Source organism: Pollicipes pollicipes, unplaced genomic scaffold (assembly GCF_011947565.3).
Source record: "Pollicipes pollicipes isolate AB1234 unplaced genomic scaffold, Ppol_2.1 Scaffold_4295;HRSCAF=5057_pilon_pilon_pilon, whole genome shotgun sequence".
In the NCBI taxonomy this organism is placed as follows: domain Eukaryota; kingdom Metazoa; phylum Arthropoda; class Thecostraca; order Pollicipedomorpha; family Pollicipedidae; genus Pollicipes; species Pollicipes pollicipes.
The window spans coordinates 2,535,334-2,550,570 of record NW_023596461.1 but is presented as its reverse complement, the minus strand read 5'-3'; the positions used below and the strand labels follow the sequence as shown (position 1 = coordinate 2,550,570).

Below are 15,237 nucleotides of genomic sequence, written 5' to 3'. Positions count from 1 at the left end.
CCGCCGTCGGGTCTTTGTGTTCCCGCCACAACCAGCGATAGAGAATGAGAACAACCATACCTGATGCCGGTAAGTGGGGGCGCACTCCGCCTTTTGACCTGCAGCCATCTAATCGGCTGATGGGATGAAAAGCGGCGCCAGGCCGGTGAAGCGTCCCCGTCTCCGGGTGGGAGCGGCGCGCCCCGCCAGCGAGGTCACGGGGCGTCACCCCCGCACCTCGGCGGCCGCGAGCCGCCTGCCCCGCGGCCGAGGGTCGCGCCCTGCGGCGGGGCAGGCGCGGCACACGTGCCCAGATCGCAGCCCGGCCGCCGGCGGCGCTATCTGCCGCCGTGATGTCAGCAGCGCTCGACGACGGCCGGCGGACGACGGACGGCGCGCACCTGGTCAGTCTCGGCGCACCGGCGTCGCGCGCGCACGCTCTCATGCGCTCCGCCCCGCTGTGGCTGTTGCCGACGCTGCTGGCCGCCGCGGCGGGCCGACCCTGCCCGTACAACGCCTCCGCGGACCTCGACACGCTGCTCGCGGAGGTGAGGAAGGCAGACGCGCACCTAGCGCTCCCAGGCAGCGGGATGGAGGTTAGAGAAGGGGTGATGACTCCCACTTGTTTTCAGCTGTGAAATGAGAGGGAAATAATTTGGGTGTATGTTGTCACAGTGCTGCTGGAGAGGGGCTGCACACCTCGTTTCGGACAGAAGGATTGAGCGGTTCAAAAAAATCCACCTTATTTTTCCTACAACGAGCTAGAAACTCCGATATGAAAAAGCTCGTCAACCAAAACAAATGGAAGCAATTCAAACGCTGTCACATTTGCGATTTGTCTCCAGTCATGAACGCCATGGACGCAAACGGCTATCTGAAAGTACCACTTCGTGCTGTTTATTAACGTTCGCCTCTGTTCGCCTAGCGCCTAGGCTAATCCTCATCCTACAAATATTGCTTTTACCATCGCACTGCGACAGGGAGGGGAGGGGGTCAGGGTCATGTTACTCAATCTCGATCTCGAAAAATGAGCAAGCTAAAGCTATGATAAACGCATTAAAAGCTCTCGTTAAGCTGCATTCGGTCCGAGCAGTGTAAGTCAACAACGGTAAATGCGACTCTTGACTTGTCAAATGAGGTCATATGATCAAATTCACACTTCACAGGCCTCTCTTCTTAGATCAAAAACTAGGCATGCAATGACAATGCAGATAACGGCCTTCAGTATAGATAAAACATCCTCACAAAGTACCAGCGGACGTCGACGGATGTGATCGATGACAGCAATGTGTGGTAAAGTAGGTGAAGGCTGGTGTTGCAATGACCGGCCCGGCTATATCAGGAACTAAACAAGCAACATCAATGGAAGATGCAGTGATAGAAAGGTCATTCAAAACTGTGAGATATGGGTCATTACGGCATAAATCGGATGACCTTCACCACATCAGACCAAGATGTGAACTTAAAACCCTGACTCATCATGACTTGAACAACCTGACCTTCAATAGCAGCCAAAACGATGCTATGGCTTTGAGTGTGGTCAGGTTAAAAAAGGGTAGAGAAACTCTTCGTTGTGTATTGCAAACGATACATAAGCGTTATTTGTCAATTTCGAGCACAATGTCACCGACATGACCCAAAGCAGAAATCGTAAATCATAACCCATCCAGGTCGAAAGCTTGAAATATTTAAACATGTGTAAAATTGCTTCCGACTGCGGTGATCAAAATTTCAGCAGGTGCTGAAGACCATTCAGAATCTATTCTAGAAAAAAACTATGGGGTTGGGGTAATGTTTCACGGATGGTGAGGGAAAAGGTCAACACTGCAGAACTATTTCAACGCAAAGGACACTGGGCAAAGTGACATATAATTGATCACGATGAAAAAACAGAAGTTGTTACACTGGCCTGTGGTAATTACTCGCCGATCAAAATCCCAATCGATGTCATTTCAATCGCTACCAAAACTTGTCATCATCGGCGTAACTATAGGCGTCATAGTCCACATAGCGTATATGGGTGATGCCCAGTCTCCAAAGACAGTATGTCAGACAAAATAAACCCCTCCCGCCGTTTTCACGACGATGATTCGTCACGTACATAGTGACTGGCGTGATAAGCAAGTCGATATTTTTCGAGACAACCTGATCATTGTTGCTGCCTTGCCGTTGGACATTAGCTTTGTTATCTCCCGTCAATATTCCGGATCATTGTGCTTCTTCGCGCGTTTCGAAGCGACCGGGCACGTTGCCAGAATCTTCGTCAGGGGGGTGGGGGTGGGGAATACTGAAATTTCTCCACACCTCTGCAAATGATGAAAGAATTCCTGCGAAATCACGCATAATCTAACATAAAACTCTTGGCTCTGGGGAATGTGTGTGTGTGTGTGTGTGTGTGTGTGTGTGTGTGTGGTGTGTGTGTGTGTATGTGTGTGTGGTGTGGGTGTGTGTGTGGGTGTGTGTGTGTGTGTGTGTGTGTGTGTGTGGTGTGTGTGTGTGTGTGTGGGTGTGTGTGTGTGTGTGTGTGTGGGTGTGTGTGTGTGTGTGTGTGTGTGTGTGTGTGTGTGTGTGTGTGTGTGTGTGTGTGTGTGTGTGTGGGTGTGTGTGGTGTGTGTGTGGTGTAGTGTGTGATGTGGGGAGGGGAGGGGGGGAGGGGGAGGGGGGGGGGGCTCGTACCCCTTCCGCTTGGTAACGTCCATGTGATCAGCTGGATGGTCAGCTAACTTCACATAATGGTTAATGAGTAACCAAGCCAGCAAAGGTTTGCCTGCATACGGTAGAACCTTCGTTGCTTACGATGTAACATTACAGACCATACATTTCGACCCTGTTTTTCGTTGTAAAACCTATGAATTATAAATCGGTCTGAAAAACAGCCTGTCTACGTTCGTTGTCGACCAACACGAAAATTGTTTCCTGACAGCAGGATGACTTATGCCATTGGTTATTTGATTGCGCCACTGACAAGTGCGCACAAAACACGAAGTGCACACATGCTTACCACCTACCCGATGGTGTGCCCGTCATTGTGATCGCAACGTCGGCTAACGGTGAGCAAACAGTGGTGCTGATCGACGGTCGCGACCGTAATTACGCCGCTTCAGGACGGAACGGGTGCCTGTCAAGGACTCTGGCACCCTGTTGTGTTTATCTCGCTGCAGCGGTGGGGGCATCGAGATCGGACTCATATCTGGTGTCGAGTCTGTACCGCGTGCTGCTCTCCTCGCATAGGGCGTGATGTAAGCGAGGTTCTTATCTGCTCTCACGGTTCGCTTAAGCAAGAGGGACTTCACAAAGCTGACTTAGTGTCAGCTCCACTCCAGTGGAACTGTGCGCGCGAAGTTTGTCTAAAAAGTTCGAAGTTTGCTAAAAAGTATACGTCTTCATTCTTCATCGGACTGTGCATTTATTTGCCGCTTTATCATGGAGGCTAGGGATCCTGCGAGGGCGCGGTGTTGTCAGACCCATTTTCGATTTCAAATATTCAGCATCAGGTCACGTGCCATGTTAGATCCTTATGATCCTTGGAGCGCTTTCACAAATACGTACGTGCGCAGACCTGAAAAGTTTTTCCGCAGATGGTAGCGATCTGCACATTTGCAGGCATTACCCACAGACGGCATATCTGTGGAAACCGACAGCCAGGGTAAATATCAAAAAAGGCCAGCGATGGAAGAGCTGTCATCCACTCTGAGATCCACTTCGATATCATGATGAGGAAAAGGCTGGCTTTCCTCGACGTTCATATGTGTGTCAAGTGTGGGGAGGGGGGGGGGGGGAGGGGAGGCATCAGATGGCCGTACGCAGAACAAAGATGAATGGATGAAACTGCTTGAATGCGTTGATTACACTTCCAGAGGTGTGTGCTTAGCTTAGTCAAAGCATACATGGGCAGAGCGATGAAAACATTCACGCCATAGCTTATCTACGAAAAGCCCAACGTCTTAAAAAATTGCTCATTAATGATAAGTTTCCGACCATAATGGTCAGCTTTGAAAATGGATCAGAACAAGGAAAGGGAAGCGACTTAAACGTTGATCTTTGAAAGCAAAGTATCCGAACAAGAAAAAGGGAAACGTCGTTTTACGTCGTCTAACCAGTGCCTCTTGATATGTTGAGGGTCAATAACTCAGTGCAAGAATTTTGAACTCGACCTGCCGAAAAACCGGGCTTGCGGTCCTTCTTGTTTACATCAAACAAAACATCTACTTATGATATTTTTCCATCTATGTAGCACACAAACGAGTACTTTGCCTCAGATGCTTACGGACAAGAAAGCACAGCACTGACAATGTGCAGACATGACATCAGCATCTTACTGCAGTATTACCCGTCCGTGTTTCTCTCTACAGATGACAGCAAAGTGGACGGCAAATTCCGCTGTTTGGCCTGAGCCGATGGTGAAATATGGCACCTGCGATTCACGTAAGTCTGAGCTTGACAATGACTCAACAACCTTGCCAGATCGCAAAATACCAGAGTAGTAGATGGTGGGGCAGGTGACTTTAAAGGGAGTTTTCCAAATTTACATGTGATTTTGAACTGAAGTAGCCATCTTGAAGACCTTTCGGTGCTGTTTACAATCCTGTACTTCTTAAGACCTTAGCCCATCCAGTTTCTGAGCTACGAGGCCGCGAAAATAGACAGGCTTATCGAGGAGAGCACTTTAAATTCACGTTGGCATTCATGACGTTATAATAACGTCATTCAAATCCTAAAGTCCCATAAGCCACGCAGGGACCAAAGCCAAGAAAAACATAATTGGCGAAGTGCTTATACCTGGTATTTGTGTGCACAATTTCCAAATATAACGAGCGTCACTTGGCTCTCAATCAATGTTGTGCAATGTACGACGACATAAATCATAACGCACAGAGGGGCATATTTACTAAACAGAGAATTATACTATCTAGGGCAGTCTTTTCCACTAAAAAAAAAAAAATACCAATGGTTATAAGTAAGTCTGTTTCATCACACCTGGTGCTTGCTTCGATATTTTTAAATGTGGGACATTCCCTTCAAGTTTCAGTGACTGAGCTGTTCGCTCCTGGTATTAACCGTGCAGGCCACAAGAGGGATGGGCTTTTGAGGCCCCATCATCCGCTTGGGTAGACAGAGGAAAAGCTGCAGTGGCAAGAGGAGGCTAAAACCAGACCTTCACAGTCGCTGCTGATGGGGCTGAAATTTAGCACCACGTGGTAGATCAAAAAGCCGTGCACAACCACTTATCCAAGGTCAAAGGATGGTGTAACCTCAGGTGACCTTCCATTGCTCGTTTGAAGTGCATTATGGCATGCTTTGATCTGGGCTAGGTCTGCTCTGCAACCTTAAACGAAGCTACGACGAGACGGCAAAAATGCGTTACGACCAGGTTTGACACCGTAGCACGGGTCAACCGTGACATAAGTCTTAAACGGCCTACGTTAGACTTGTTGATCACCACGTGACAACTGCCCCGTTTTCTGGTACATCTAGGTCGTAGCGTACCCTCCCCGCGGCACCCGGCAGAAGGAGATAAAACAGGCATCCGCCATCGGCCGAAAAGGAGCCCAGCCTTCGATGTTCTAAGATGCATTTTCCATGAAACGTCTCAATTGCGATGTAAAACCCCCGCAAGCTGGGAGCACTTTCACCGGACCGCAGAGTCGGTGCTCATGCTAGCATGCAACCAGTGTTTACAGTTGATTCATAGCTTACTGCATCGGACACTACGGACACATTCAGGGCATCTAAATAATAACCAGAAGCTTAGGGGATGAAATAGGAACATGCTATGGAGTTAAGACCAGATCAATGGTTTTTATTTCGAACTAAGCTGTGTTCTACACAGTGAGGAATGCTGCCATGTTTGTATACGTTTCAGCTTCAAATGGTCGAGAAGAGATGCACTTCAATCGATTGATGATCAGTTCTCTTACAGCTTTGCTCTGTTTCAGCATTCTTCGACGGTGACATCTTCCTGAACGGAGTAAGTCAAACAGGATGTCGATGTTTGTAAACGGCGTGTAAATGCGGCAAAAGAGAAGGAAGCGGCTCATTCTTGTCAGAAATTTCCAGCTCCTGATTCTTGCGTTTGACAAGCATTACGATTGGCCTCATGATTTGGAAATGACTGGACTTGATCCTCAGCATTCATCGTTTTTGTTTCCATTTCCGTCCTATCAAGATGTGCCATATCTGGCAAATTAACACTGCTTTTGTGATCATCAGCGCAAAAGAGTAAATCTGGGCGTAAGCTTGCCTTCAACTCTTTCGTAATCTTAACTTAGGTCCGATGCAAATGCGTACGAGTAGGTTACGCATGGATTCAACTTATCAGGAAGGGATAGCGAATGAATATGTGGTATGCGCACCATCCGCTCTTTGGATGGCGAATAAGTTGAGTAAATTGAAGTGAAATGGACCTGTGAAGAGCACAGGGAGTCTAAGCTTAGCAGCACGCAGCTATCAGCACAACAGCTTAGCAGCCCGCAGCTATCAGCACAACAGCTTTCATGCCGCGAATTTGTGACAATCGATTACTCCGGACGGTATGAGTCTGGGACACCGTTATGCCAGACTTTTAATTGCATCCAGAAACACGCGACCAGCTTCGCACAAACCAAAATGGATGGGTGAACCAGATGGGCCTGTGGGATTTTTAAGTCATCCGCTTCGTTTTCTCATTCACCACTTTATCCTAAATTCTCAAAAGTTGCCGGATTATTTCTCGGGCAAAAATCAAATGGCAAAAAGCCAAGGGAAAACCAGCTCGAAAACCTTTTTGAGCTCTTTGACTTTTTTGTTTTAACTTCTTCCATCCGACGTATTCCTTTCGACATTTTGTCTGGACATCGGCCGGGGCAAGCCACGGCCTCCAGCCATGAGGCGGCTTCACGGCCGTTCGAACAGGGATCTGCACCGGGAGTCCGAGCGTCCCCACAGCCCCTGTAAGGCTCGAGAGCTGAGACCGCACCGGGAGTCCGAGCGTCCTCACAGCCCCTGTAAGGCTCGAGAGCTGAGACCGCACCGGGAGTCCGAGCGTCCTCACAGCCCCTGTAAGGCTCGAGAGCTGAGACCGCACCGGGAGTCCGAGCGTCCCCACAGCCCCTGTAAGGCTCGAGAGCTGAGACCGCACCGTGAGTCCGAGCGTCCTCACAGCCCCTGGAAGGTTCGAGAGCTGAGACCGCACCGTGAGTCCGAGCGTCCTCACAGCCCCTGGAAGGCTCGAGAGCTGAGACCGCACCGTGAGTCCGAGCGTCCGCACAGCCCCTGGAAGGCTCGAGAGCTGAGAGACCGTCAAGCCTGGAGTCCGAGCGTCCGCACAGCCCCTGGAAGGCTCGAGAGCTGAGACCGCACCGGGAGCCCGAGCGTCCGCACAGCCCCTGTAATGCTCGAGAGCTGAGACCTCCCACGATGGCCGCGGTCTTGCCAAACTACTCACTTCTTTTTAATACTCCAGGCCTGAAATCGCCGTTGCCAGCCGAAGGGGCTCTTGTACAAGCAAGACAGCAACGCTCAGGTTAGGCAAGAACGGGGGGCCGATGTAAAACTAAAGGTACAAGGAACATATGGCGTGATGGCTGCGAAATCCCCGATTGGAGAGCCTTAACTATGCTTTGCGATAGGCTAATATAGGCAAGAGATCTAGGCTTCCAAGCTAAGGCTACGCTTGGGAGCATTAGCTGTTGAAATAGACTCATTTCCGAGTGCGACGATAGCGCGATGTTAACCGATCGGTCTCTCCACAGCTGGTTCCGTGGGCCGCCAGTGATGCGGAGTACAACGTTGGCTTTGTAAACAGCGACACGGTGCCATGGCCAAATGGAGTCGTACCGTACGAACTGATCATGCATGACGGTGAGTGATGTTCGGCACATAACGGTATCGCACGAGTTTTACTCAGCTGTTCAGCCGTGAAATAAAGCCCAAACGTGTGCTATTCGTTTCGATGAGGGCATGCTGCCGAAATATAAACGCATCTATATCTCTATTCTCCTGGTTTTTCTCCGAGCAACATGGCTATTACTACCGTTCTATCTGTGTGGTGGAACTTTGTATCTAGTTCAAGGAGAAGTGTGGAATTTTGTGGCCATCATGCCATTCTAATTCCATAGTGGTGCACGGAAATGATGGGCAAATGGGGCTCAATCTCTGTTTTCTGGGACTTGCTAATCTCCCACGACTCTGACCCGTGATACCGAATTTCAACGATAACGCGGAGAGCAGATATGGCGGGTCATGTAATCAGTGTCCGGTAAGATTATCATCGTTAAATGCTGCTCACGTTTTACTCCAGCGTTCAGTCGTTGAACGCGAGGTTATCATCTCACTGGATACCTTGTTCATGTGGTTACATGACGATGTGAAGTTAAAAAATTGCGCCTAATTGTGAACTTTGCTCATGGCAGATGTATGGCTTCCCCTTACACACCTCCACCTGTAGGTCAGGTGACGTCATAGGACGGGACGGATCGTGCCGCGCCTTGCGACTAGCTAAGCTTTCGACGCAGTTTTGCCGTTGATTCGGAATTTCACGATCGGGTGGTAACGTCATGGATCACGCAATACACGCTGCTCTGCTTAACATCGGCGCCGATCCTGGCAGTCTATCCAATTGAAAGGCTGGGACAAAATCTTTAAAAAGTTGCGTTCAGGCCTTACGTTTAAAGAAGCACGCAAGCATATATCTATTTCTTTGTAAACTTGGGCAGCAGTCCTTCTTTGTAACAAATATCTTTGAAAATGACAACATCGTCGGTTTTTTCATTTGTATGTATCATGCCCTGTATTTGAGTATGTTGCCCTGTATTGCCACTTAGCATCGAACTAAGTTCACCAGTTATTGTACACGTCTACCCACACTGTATGTTTGCATGGCCCGCATGTCAAGTACAGTCAAATTTAAGTGCTATGCTTTCATCCTTTCCCCAGATATCCGTAAATCTACGCTTAAAAGCATGCATTGGCTTGAAGAGAACACAGCCACCGAGGAGACCCCCAAATGCATCCATTTCCGGCCAAAGACTGATGAGGACAACAACTACGTCACCTTCACTGACAGCTACCCGTGCACATTCTCGGCGATCGGAATGCGGGAAGGCCAGCAGATCACCAACGTGGGCGGCTCATCCAGCGGAAGCGCTCAGATCCTCCACATGCTCTTCCACGTGCTCGGTGAGATGCGACGCCAAGTTATGCTAGCAGCGGCGAAAGCCCTTTGCTGCGGTGGGAGTTGCGAGAAGGGGCAAGGTTAGCTTGGAATCAGTTTCTTTTCACACAGCGTCACAGGATGGGTGCTCAATTTTCCAAAGGATGGGAGGATGACAGCCTCTCTTCCGCCTCACAGTTGGCCGTCTCCATGTCGCTCAGGCGAGGATGAGATGGGCGCGCTCAGATCCGGGGTTGTATGGTGGACGGGGAGTAAACTAAGCCTAGTAAGCAGGTGATAGGGGCGCGCTCGAGTCCGGGGTTGTTTGGCGGACGGAAGTAAAGTGAGCCAGGTAAGCTAGTGATAAGGGCGCGCTCGGGTCCGGGGTTGTGTGGTAGACGGGGAGTAAACTAAGCCTAGTAAGCAGGTGACGGGGGCGCACTCAGGTCCGGCGTTGTGTGGTAGACGGGGAGTAAAATGAGTTAAGTAAGTGGGTGATATACATTTGGATGAGGACCCCGGCTTCGTACCATTTTATTATTAGCGTACACCTGTATCGCCCGTGCATGTCAGCGTGATCGGTCAGACAGACCGCCATGTGGCGATATTCACCATAGCCGGCGTTGGCCAGTTGGGGCCGCAAACAGCAGCGCCGCCCGTCACAATTTACGATAAAAACTGTCGCAAACAGGCGGCTAATCCTCATCTAATCCTCGTCAAAACTGTCGCAAACAGGCGGCTAATCCTCATCTAATCCTCATCAAAACTGTCGCAAACAGGCGGCTAGTCCTCATCTCGCTCCCTGCTTTTGACGATATGGTCCCCAAATGGACACTGCTCATATGAATAGCAAATGATCTCGTGAAGATCACTTGACACGCAGTGCACGCAACTTGAGGTGTGTTGTCAGGAGTTGGACCCTCGCTGGCTTCGCCCCCTCCCGCGCGTCGTTGTGGGTTACTGTGGCTTGCCCCCTTACGGGCAAGGGTTTGGTGGCGCATATGCAAACCATTTGGTGCGCGGATTAACGATTTCGCTGACAAATGTAACGGTCTACTGCAAGATATGGCTTGATGGTGACCTCGGACGACCTTTGCAAAGGTCACCGCATCGACTCCGTTGACTTTATAACCTCTTTGCACCTTCTGAGCTATTTAACAACTGGAGGTGGTCCAAAGAGCCCAGAAGGCCTCGTCAGATGCGCAAGGCCAAGCTAGCTACAAAACGGCACCACAGAGATTTGCCACGAAATGGTAGTGCTCACTCCTCAGGCTGCGCTGAGTCTGAGTGAGCAGAGTGATAACTCAGCTGAGTGAGCTTGATACTCTTGCAGGATTTTGGCATGAGCAGAACAGACCTGGGCGAAACGAAACAATGGAGGTCCTTTATGAAAATGTCAACGACAGCTTGGCCTGCTTTTTCGACGAGTATAGGTAAGAATAACGCATCATGCAGCAAGTATTCGGGAGAACTTATTCACAAGTCGTCTCTATAATGTGCTCATTTGTGTACGTTGTCTTTGCTTGTGACTGACAACACCGTAAACTATGCAAAAACGTGTCTGCCAATTGCAATCGCGGGAGACAGCTAGTCATAGGATAACCATAATCGTTTGAAAACTGTTAAAGGTGGTCGGGCCTCCACCAACCGTGCCGAACACAGCACAAAACTGACCGCCTGCGCGCTTACTATTACGCGGGTCACGTCCCGGCCAATACGCTACCAGCGTCCTCCGTGGCTAGAATTCATAGCCAAACATGATGTGGTCGACCACAGAGAGCAGCACCACCAACAACCGTGCAATTGGTTGCCAAATGTAATTCTGCCTATCGCAGTGGCAAGAGAACCGTACTGAACCAGTCCATGTTCCTCCAACTCTTGGTAAAGTGGGCAGTCAGCATAAGTAGCTCACCATAGAGCTTATTGCTACACTGGCGACGGGTTTTGCCATTGTTCATGAGTTTAATACGTCTTATACAAGATCGCCGATGCCACTCTGTCACTTCGCCACTTCGCTGCAGTGTCCATACATCTCATGTTCGACTTCCTTCTCCCGCAGAAACGATAGCATTGGCAACCAGGGCTTACAGTACGACGTGTGGAGCGTAATGCACGCGAGGACGAACGTGTTCGCCGAGTCACGCAGCCTCTCGTCACTGAAGCCCAGGAACCCGAACATGAACAGGACAGAAATAAGTAAGATGACACCCGCCGTGACGTGAAATCCACTCATCGCCCCCTTCGACTGCGTCCGTTCATTCACATGCCATGAAGCCCTATAGGCCTAATGGAAGGCGCTTGTACTTGGTCCTCGTGAATCTTCGCGGGCCCCGCTCACCTCCCTGTTGATACCAGACTACAAGCCTGCGACCCCGACCGAGATGAATTGGACGTCCAGCCTCTTCACTCCCGAGACGCCTCAAGTGTCCCGAGGACTCTGGGCATCATAAAAATATGGAGCTGTTTAGGTGCTTTGTGCCATCTGGATTTTGAGAGCTCTAGACAGTTTACGGAATGCCGCAGAAGCCCTTAAATCACTGGAGTGAGTTTGCTGTGCTTGTAACTGTGTTATCATGTGTTTCTCACGAATTTACGTCATAAGGAATATTTTGACAAGGAAAACCCTCAAGTTCCTGATGTCACTGACTGTTGGAGGAGTTCCGCACTCCCTGCGGTCTAAAGCCATTTTCCACTATCTTTTCTATGAATTTGTTTTGAATAGTGTGCATGGATGGCTTTGGGCTCAGATACCTGCTAAGCATAGCTTGTTGCGTGCATCATGTGCCCAGCACTCCAGTCGTGCCGTCCAGATCAATGGATAATTTTGTCTCATGCTGTTTTTTTGTGTCAATGTTGCGGCATAGCCCCCGCCCCCCGTCCCCGGGCCTGAGTGGTACCTCGTTAGCCAGTTGCCAGCTGATATTTTCATTTCAGTCGGGCCAAACAGTGCGCCTGCTCTGGGACTCGTACCAACCACCACTGGACTGCGACAGCATCGCAGGATTATAACCGGCATAACAATCTCACAGCACCTTGGAGCCGTTTGCCGTATCGGGAGGTCCCGAACGCCCACGAATGCTCAGCCACGTAACGCCATGCCAAAAGCTTAGCTAGAGAGCACGACATTTCAAGTACGCTTCAGGGAGATTTTAGGAAGCATTGTATTCGAACGTGTAGCTCACGAACGGGCTATTCACCGACGTTACATGCCGACCACTGACGTTGTCGATCGACCGACACGCATGCATCGTCTCGCCGTGACGTAATTACCGTGCCTGGCGGTTAGTCAGCAGCCCGCCAGCACCACGCTCTCTATGCACACTCAGACGTATTTGACGATGCATTTCAGTGAAGATCGGAAGACTGACCGTGCCATCGGCGCTCGACATGCGACGCCTGAAGACCTATTACAACTGCTACATACCGCCCATCACCACTACTGCGGCGCCCACCACCACGCAGTCGACGACAGTCACCGAGCCAACCACCACCCCACAACCAACCACAACGACGGAACCGACCACCACCACTCAGCCCACTACCACTGCGGCATCAACCACGACGGCTGAACCGAGCACCACGCATCCGACGCCACCGCCCAATCTCTGCAAGGATCAGAAAGGTGAGCGCTGGTGTTTGTCGAACCTGCAGACGAGTGTTTCCCATTGGGTGGTTCGCGCATTTGGGCGCGGTTGTGGTTGTTATTCGATATGCAGCAGGCGTTAGACAAGAGCTCAAACATTTAAACCACCGAGGATGTAAATGGGATGACAATGGTCTGGGATACAGAAAGAATGAACAATCGAAGGGCTTCAGTGGCACAGCGTCTTAAGGGATTCCGTAAACATTGCATGCTTATGGTGTGTGCGTAGGTTTGTGTACACGTCGTGCGAGATCTTCCAAGTGCATGCGCATGTTGTGCGCCAAACGTGTACAACGCACACGTCTCTATTTAAAGCGCTCGACTTTTTTGTCTGCACACGCTTTGACTTCCCAGGTAAAGACTCCTGCTCTTTTTTCGTCTCTCTCTCTCTCTCTCTCTCTCTCTCTCTCTCTCTCTCTCTCTCTCTCTCTCTCTCTCTCTCTCTCTCTCTCTCTCTCTCTCTCTCTCTTTCTTCATCCTTCCCTTTCTCCCTCTTCCTCTTCTTCCTTCGCTCCATTCGCTCTCCCTTCTTTCCTTCATCCCCCTCATTCCCTCCTCCCCCTTCCCTCCTGCAATCTCTCCTATTTTCATCCGTTATTGGGACTTCAAGACGCACTCAGCTGCTGAGGCTGTATGGTGTCGCCTGCCTCTTACCCTGGCAGGAAGGGCGGGCACCGCAAGGAATCGAACCCTGCACCTCTGGCTTCCCAGACATGCAGTGGTTAACGCAGACGCTTTAACCATTACACCAACGGCACCCTTCCTGTTCTCATCCCTCTCTCCTTTACACCCTCCCTCCTTTACGCCCTATCTCTTCCGAGCGCAAGATAACGTATTTTTACAGCTGCTTCCTAACGTTTCGAAATGGCATTGAGCAGCCAATGATCACATTGCTTACGCTCCCCCTCTATGACAGATGGGACCCTCCTGCCAGTCATGACACTGCTTACACTCTCCGCTACTCACTACAGATAGGACCTTTCTGCCAATGATCACACTGTTTACGCTCCTCTCTGTTCCCTACAGATGGGACCTTTCTGCCGTTGCCCAGCGACTGTCACAAGTTCGTCATTTGCGACCATCACAAGGACAAAGTCTGCTGCTGTCACCTGGACGAGCACCGCATCCCCTATGGTTTGGGTTGACAGGCTTGCCAACAGCACGAGCTCGCCTTCCTGCGAGCGGCACATCCCCGGCAACTGCAACACGGATGGGCAGCCAACGGACTGTGCCGAGCAGCCCGCCATGTTTAAGTGTGATTAGGCATGATATTCACAACGGGGGACATGGGGATGCGTCTCCCTCGACTTTTCTGCCCAGGAGCGGCTGCTCAACTTTGTCAAGATTGTAAGGTGGTGTTGCACCAGGCACAATGGCTCGTGCGCGTGGATGACAAAATGGTGCATGACCCCGCACACGTTCGTAGGCTTTTAACGATTTTGATTAAATGTCGCCGAATCGCTTGTATACATCGTTTTGTCGAGTAAAGTAGCTGCGCTTAAATGCTGTGCAAAAGATCTCTCGTCGTTTGTCGCAAGTCATGCTATCGCAACGCCGTTTTTTAAGTGTTTCGATGTACTGGGAGCAGTAACTGGTGCGGGCATGAGATATATCCAATGCCTGACCCCCCCCCCCCCCCCACCCTTCTTCGATTGAACATTATACCTACAGAGATTAGTGTGCATAACATAACGAGCCTTTCTGTGATAATTTATGATCGTACCATTGTGTTTGGGACAGGTTCAGAGGATCGCTACCCGTTACCAATAAATCGATTTTTGAACCGCCAGTAGCAATGAATTGACCAGAAAGTGCCAGTTTTTGTTGTTCATACTGCATGCGCAAGTAGACTGCTATGATTTTTACTGACCCACCCAGTCTAGCCACTGAGCTGAGCAGACCAGTTTCACTCGATGATTTACTATGCACTGAATCCAGATAGATTACATCATTCCTTTCCGTTCGTTTTACGTTCAAGCAGAGCTCGGTGAATCGCCCTTGAGCTCACTAGCCATTTTGATCGGTCGGCATTTTGTCACCGGTCAGTTAAGCAGTATGATACAGACAAAAGACCTTATCTTTTCACTGTGCGCTGCCACGGCACTTGTGAACATTGTTATAATGCAGGATCCATGGAACGATTTGTCTGGAACCTGAGATGGTATTTACATCCGCTGAACATAGCCGCCTCTGAACATGCTGATGCCATACATTCACGAAGAAAGCAACTTTTTAGCGAGGAAGCTCAGTTGGCACCAAATGCTATCAAACTGCAGCGCACGCGAAGCGATAGTTTCGGAGACTGAAAGGTCCGGAGAGGTTTTATGCGTGGAGGTTTTAATGAGCTTGATCCCAAGCACTTGCACCCAGAGCTCAAGCTTTGCTCGAAGTCGTTTGACGGTGTTCTGAACGGTCGCAAACGTGGGCGAAGGTGATTGGCGAGAAAATATTAATTCTAAGCCACACTAAAATAGGGAAAAAGTCC

The 15,237-nt window shown here is 50.1% G+C and overlaps 1 protein-coding gene across 1 annotated transcript; it reads left to right on the top strand.

Annotated features, from left to right (window-relative positions):
- Positions 1 to 453: 453 nt before the first annotated feature.
- LOC119096849 (zinc metalloproteinase nas-1) lies at positions 454 to 14,348 on the top strand. Its single transcript, XM_037219809.1, has 9 exons — positions 454 to 527; positions 4,332 to 4,404; positions 5,916 to 5,947; positions 7,710 to 7,818; positions 8,893 to 9,135; positions 10,443 to 10,542; positions 11,169 to 11,305; positions 12,459 to 12,731; positions 13,779 to 14,348. The coding sequence occupies exons 2-9, from the start codon at positions 4,332 to 4,334 to the stop codon at positions 13,895 to 13,897; spliced, it is 1,086 nt and encodes a 361-aa protein (XP_037075704.1). The 5' UTR covers positions 454 to 527; the 3' UTR covers positions 13,898 to 14,348.
- The last annotated feature ends 889 nt before the right edge of the window (positions 14,349 to 15,237 follow it).

What these genes read in the sequence shown, in the direction of transcription:
- LOC119096849 (XM_037219809.1), top strand. Translation starts at nt 4,332, where the DNA reads ATGACAGCAAAGTGGACGGCAAATTCCGCTGTTTGGCCTGAGCCGATG. An exon ending in GTGACATCTTCCTGAACGGA is followed by an intron (nt 5,948 to 7,709) that starts GTAAGTCAAACA and finishes GTCTCTCCACAG; the next exon opens with CTGGTTCCGTGGGCCGCCAG. An exon ending in CGAACTGATCATGCATGACG is followed by an intron (nt 7,819 to 8,892) that starts GTGAGTGATGTT and finishes TCCTTTCCCCAG; the next exon opens with ATATCCGTAAATCTACGCTT.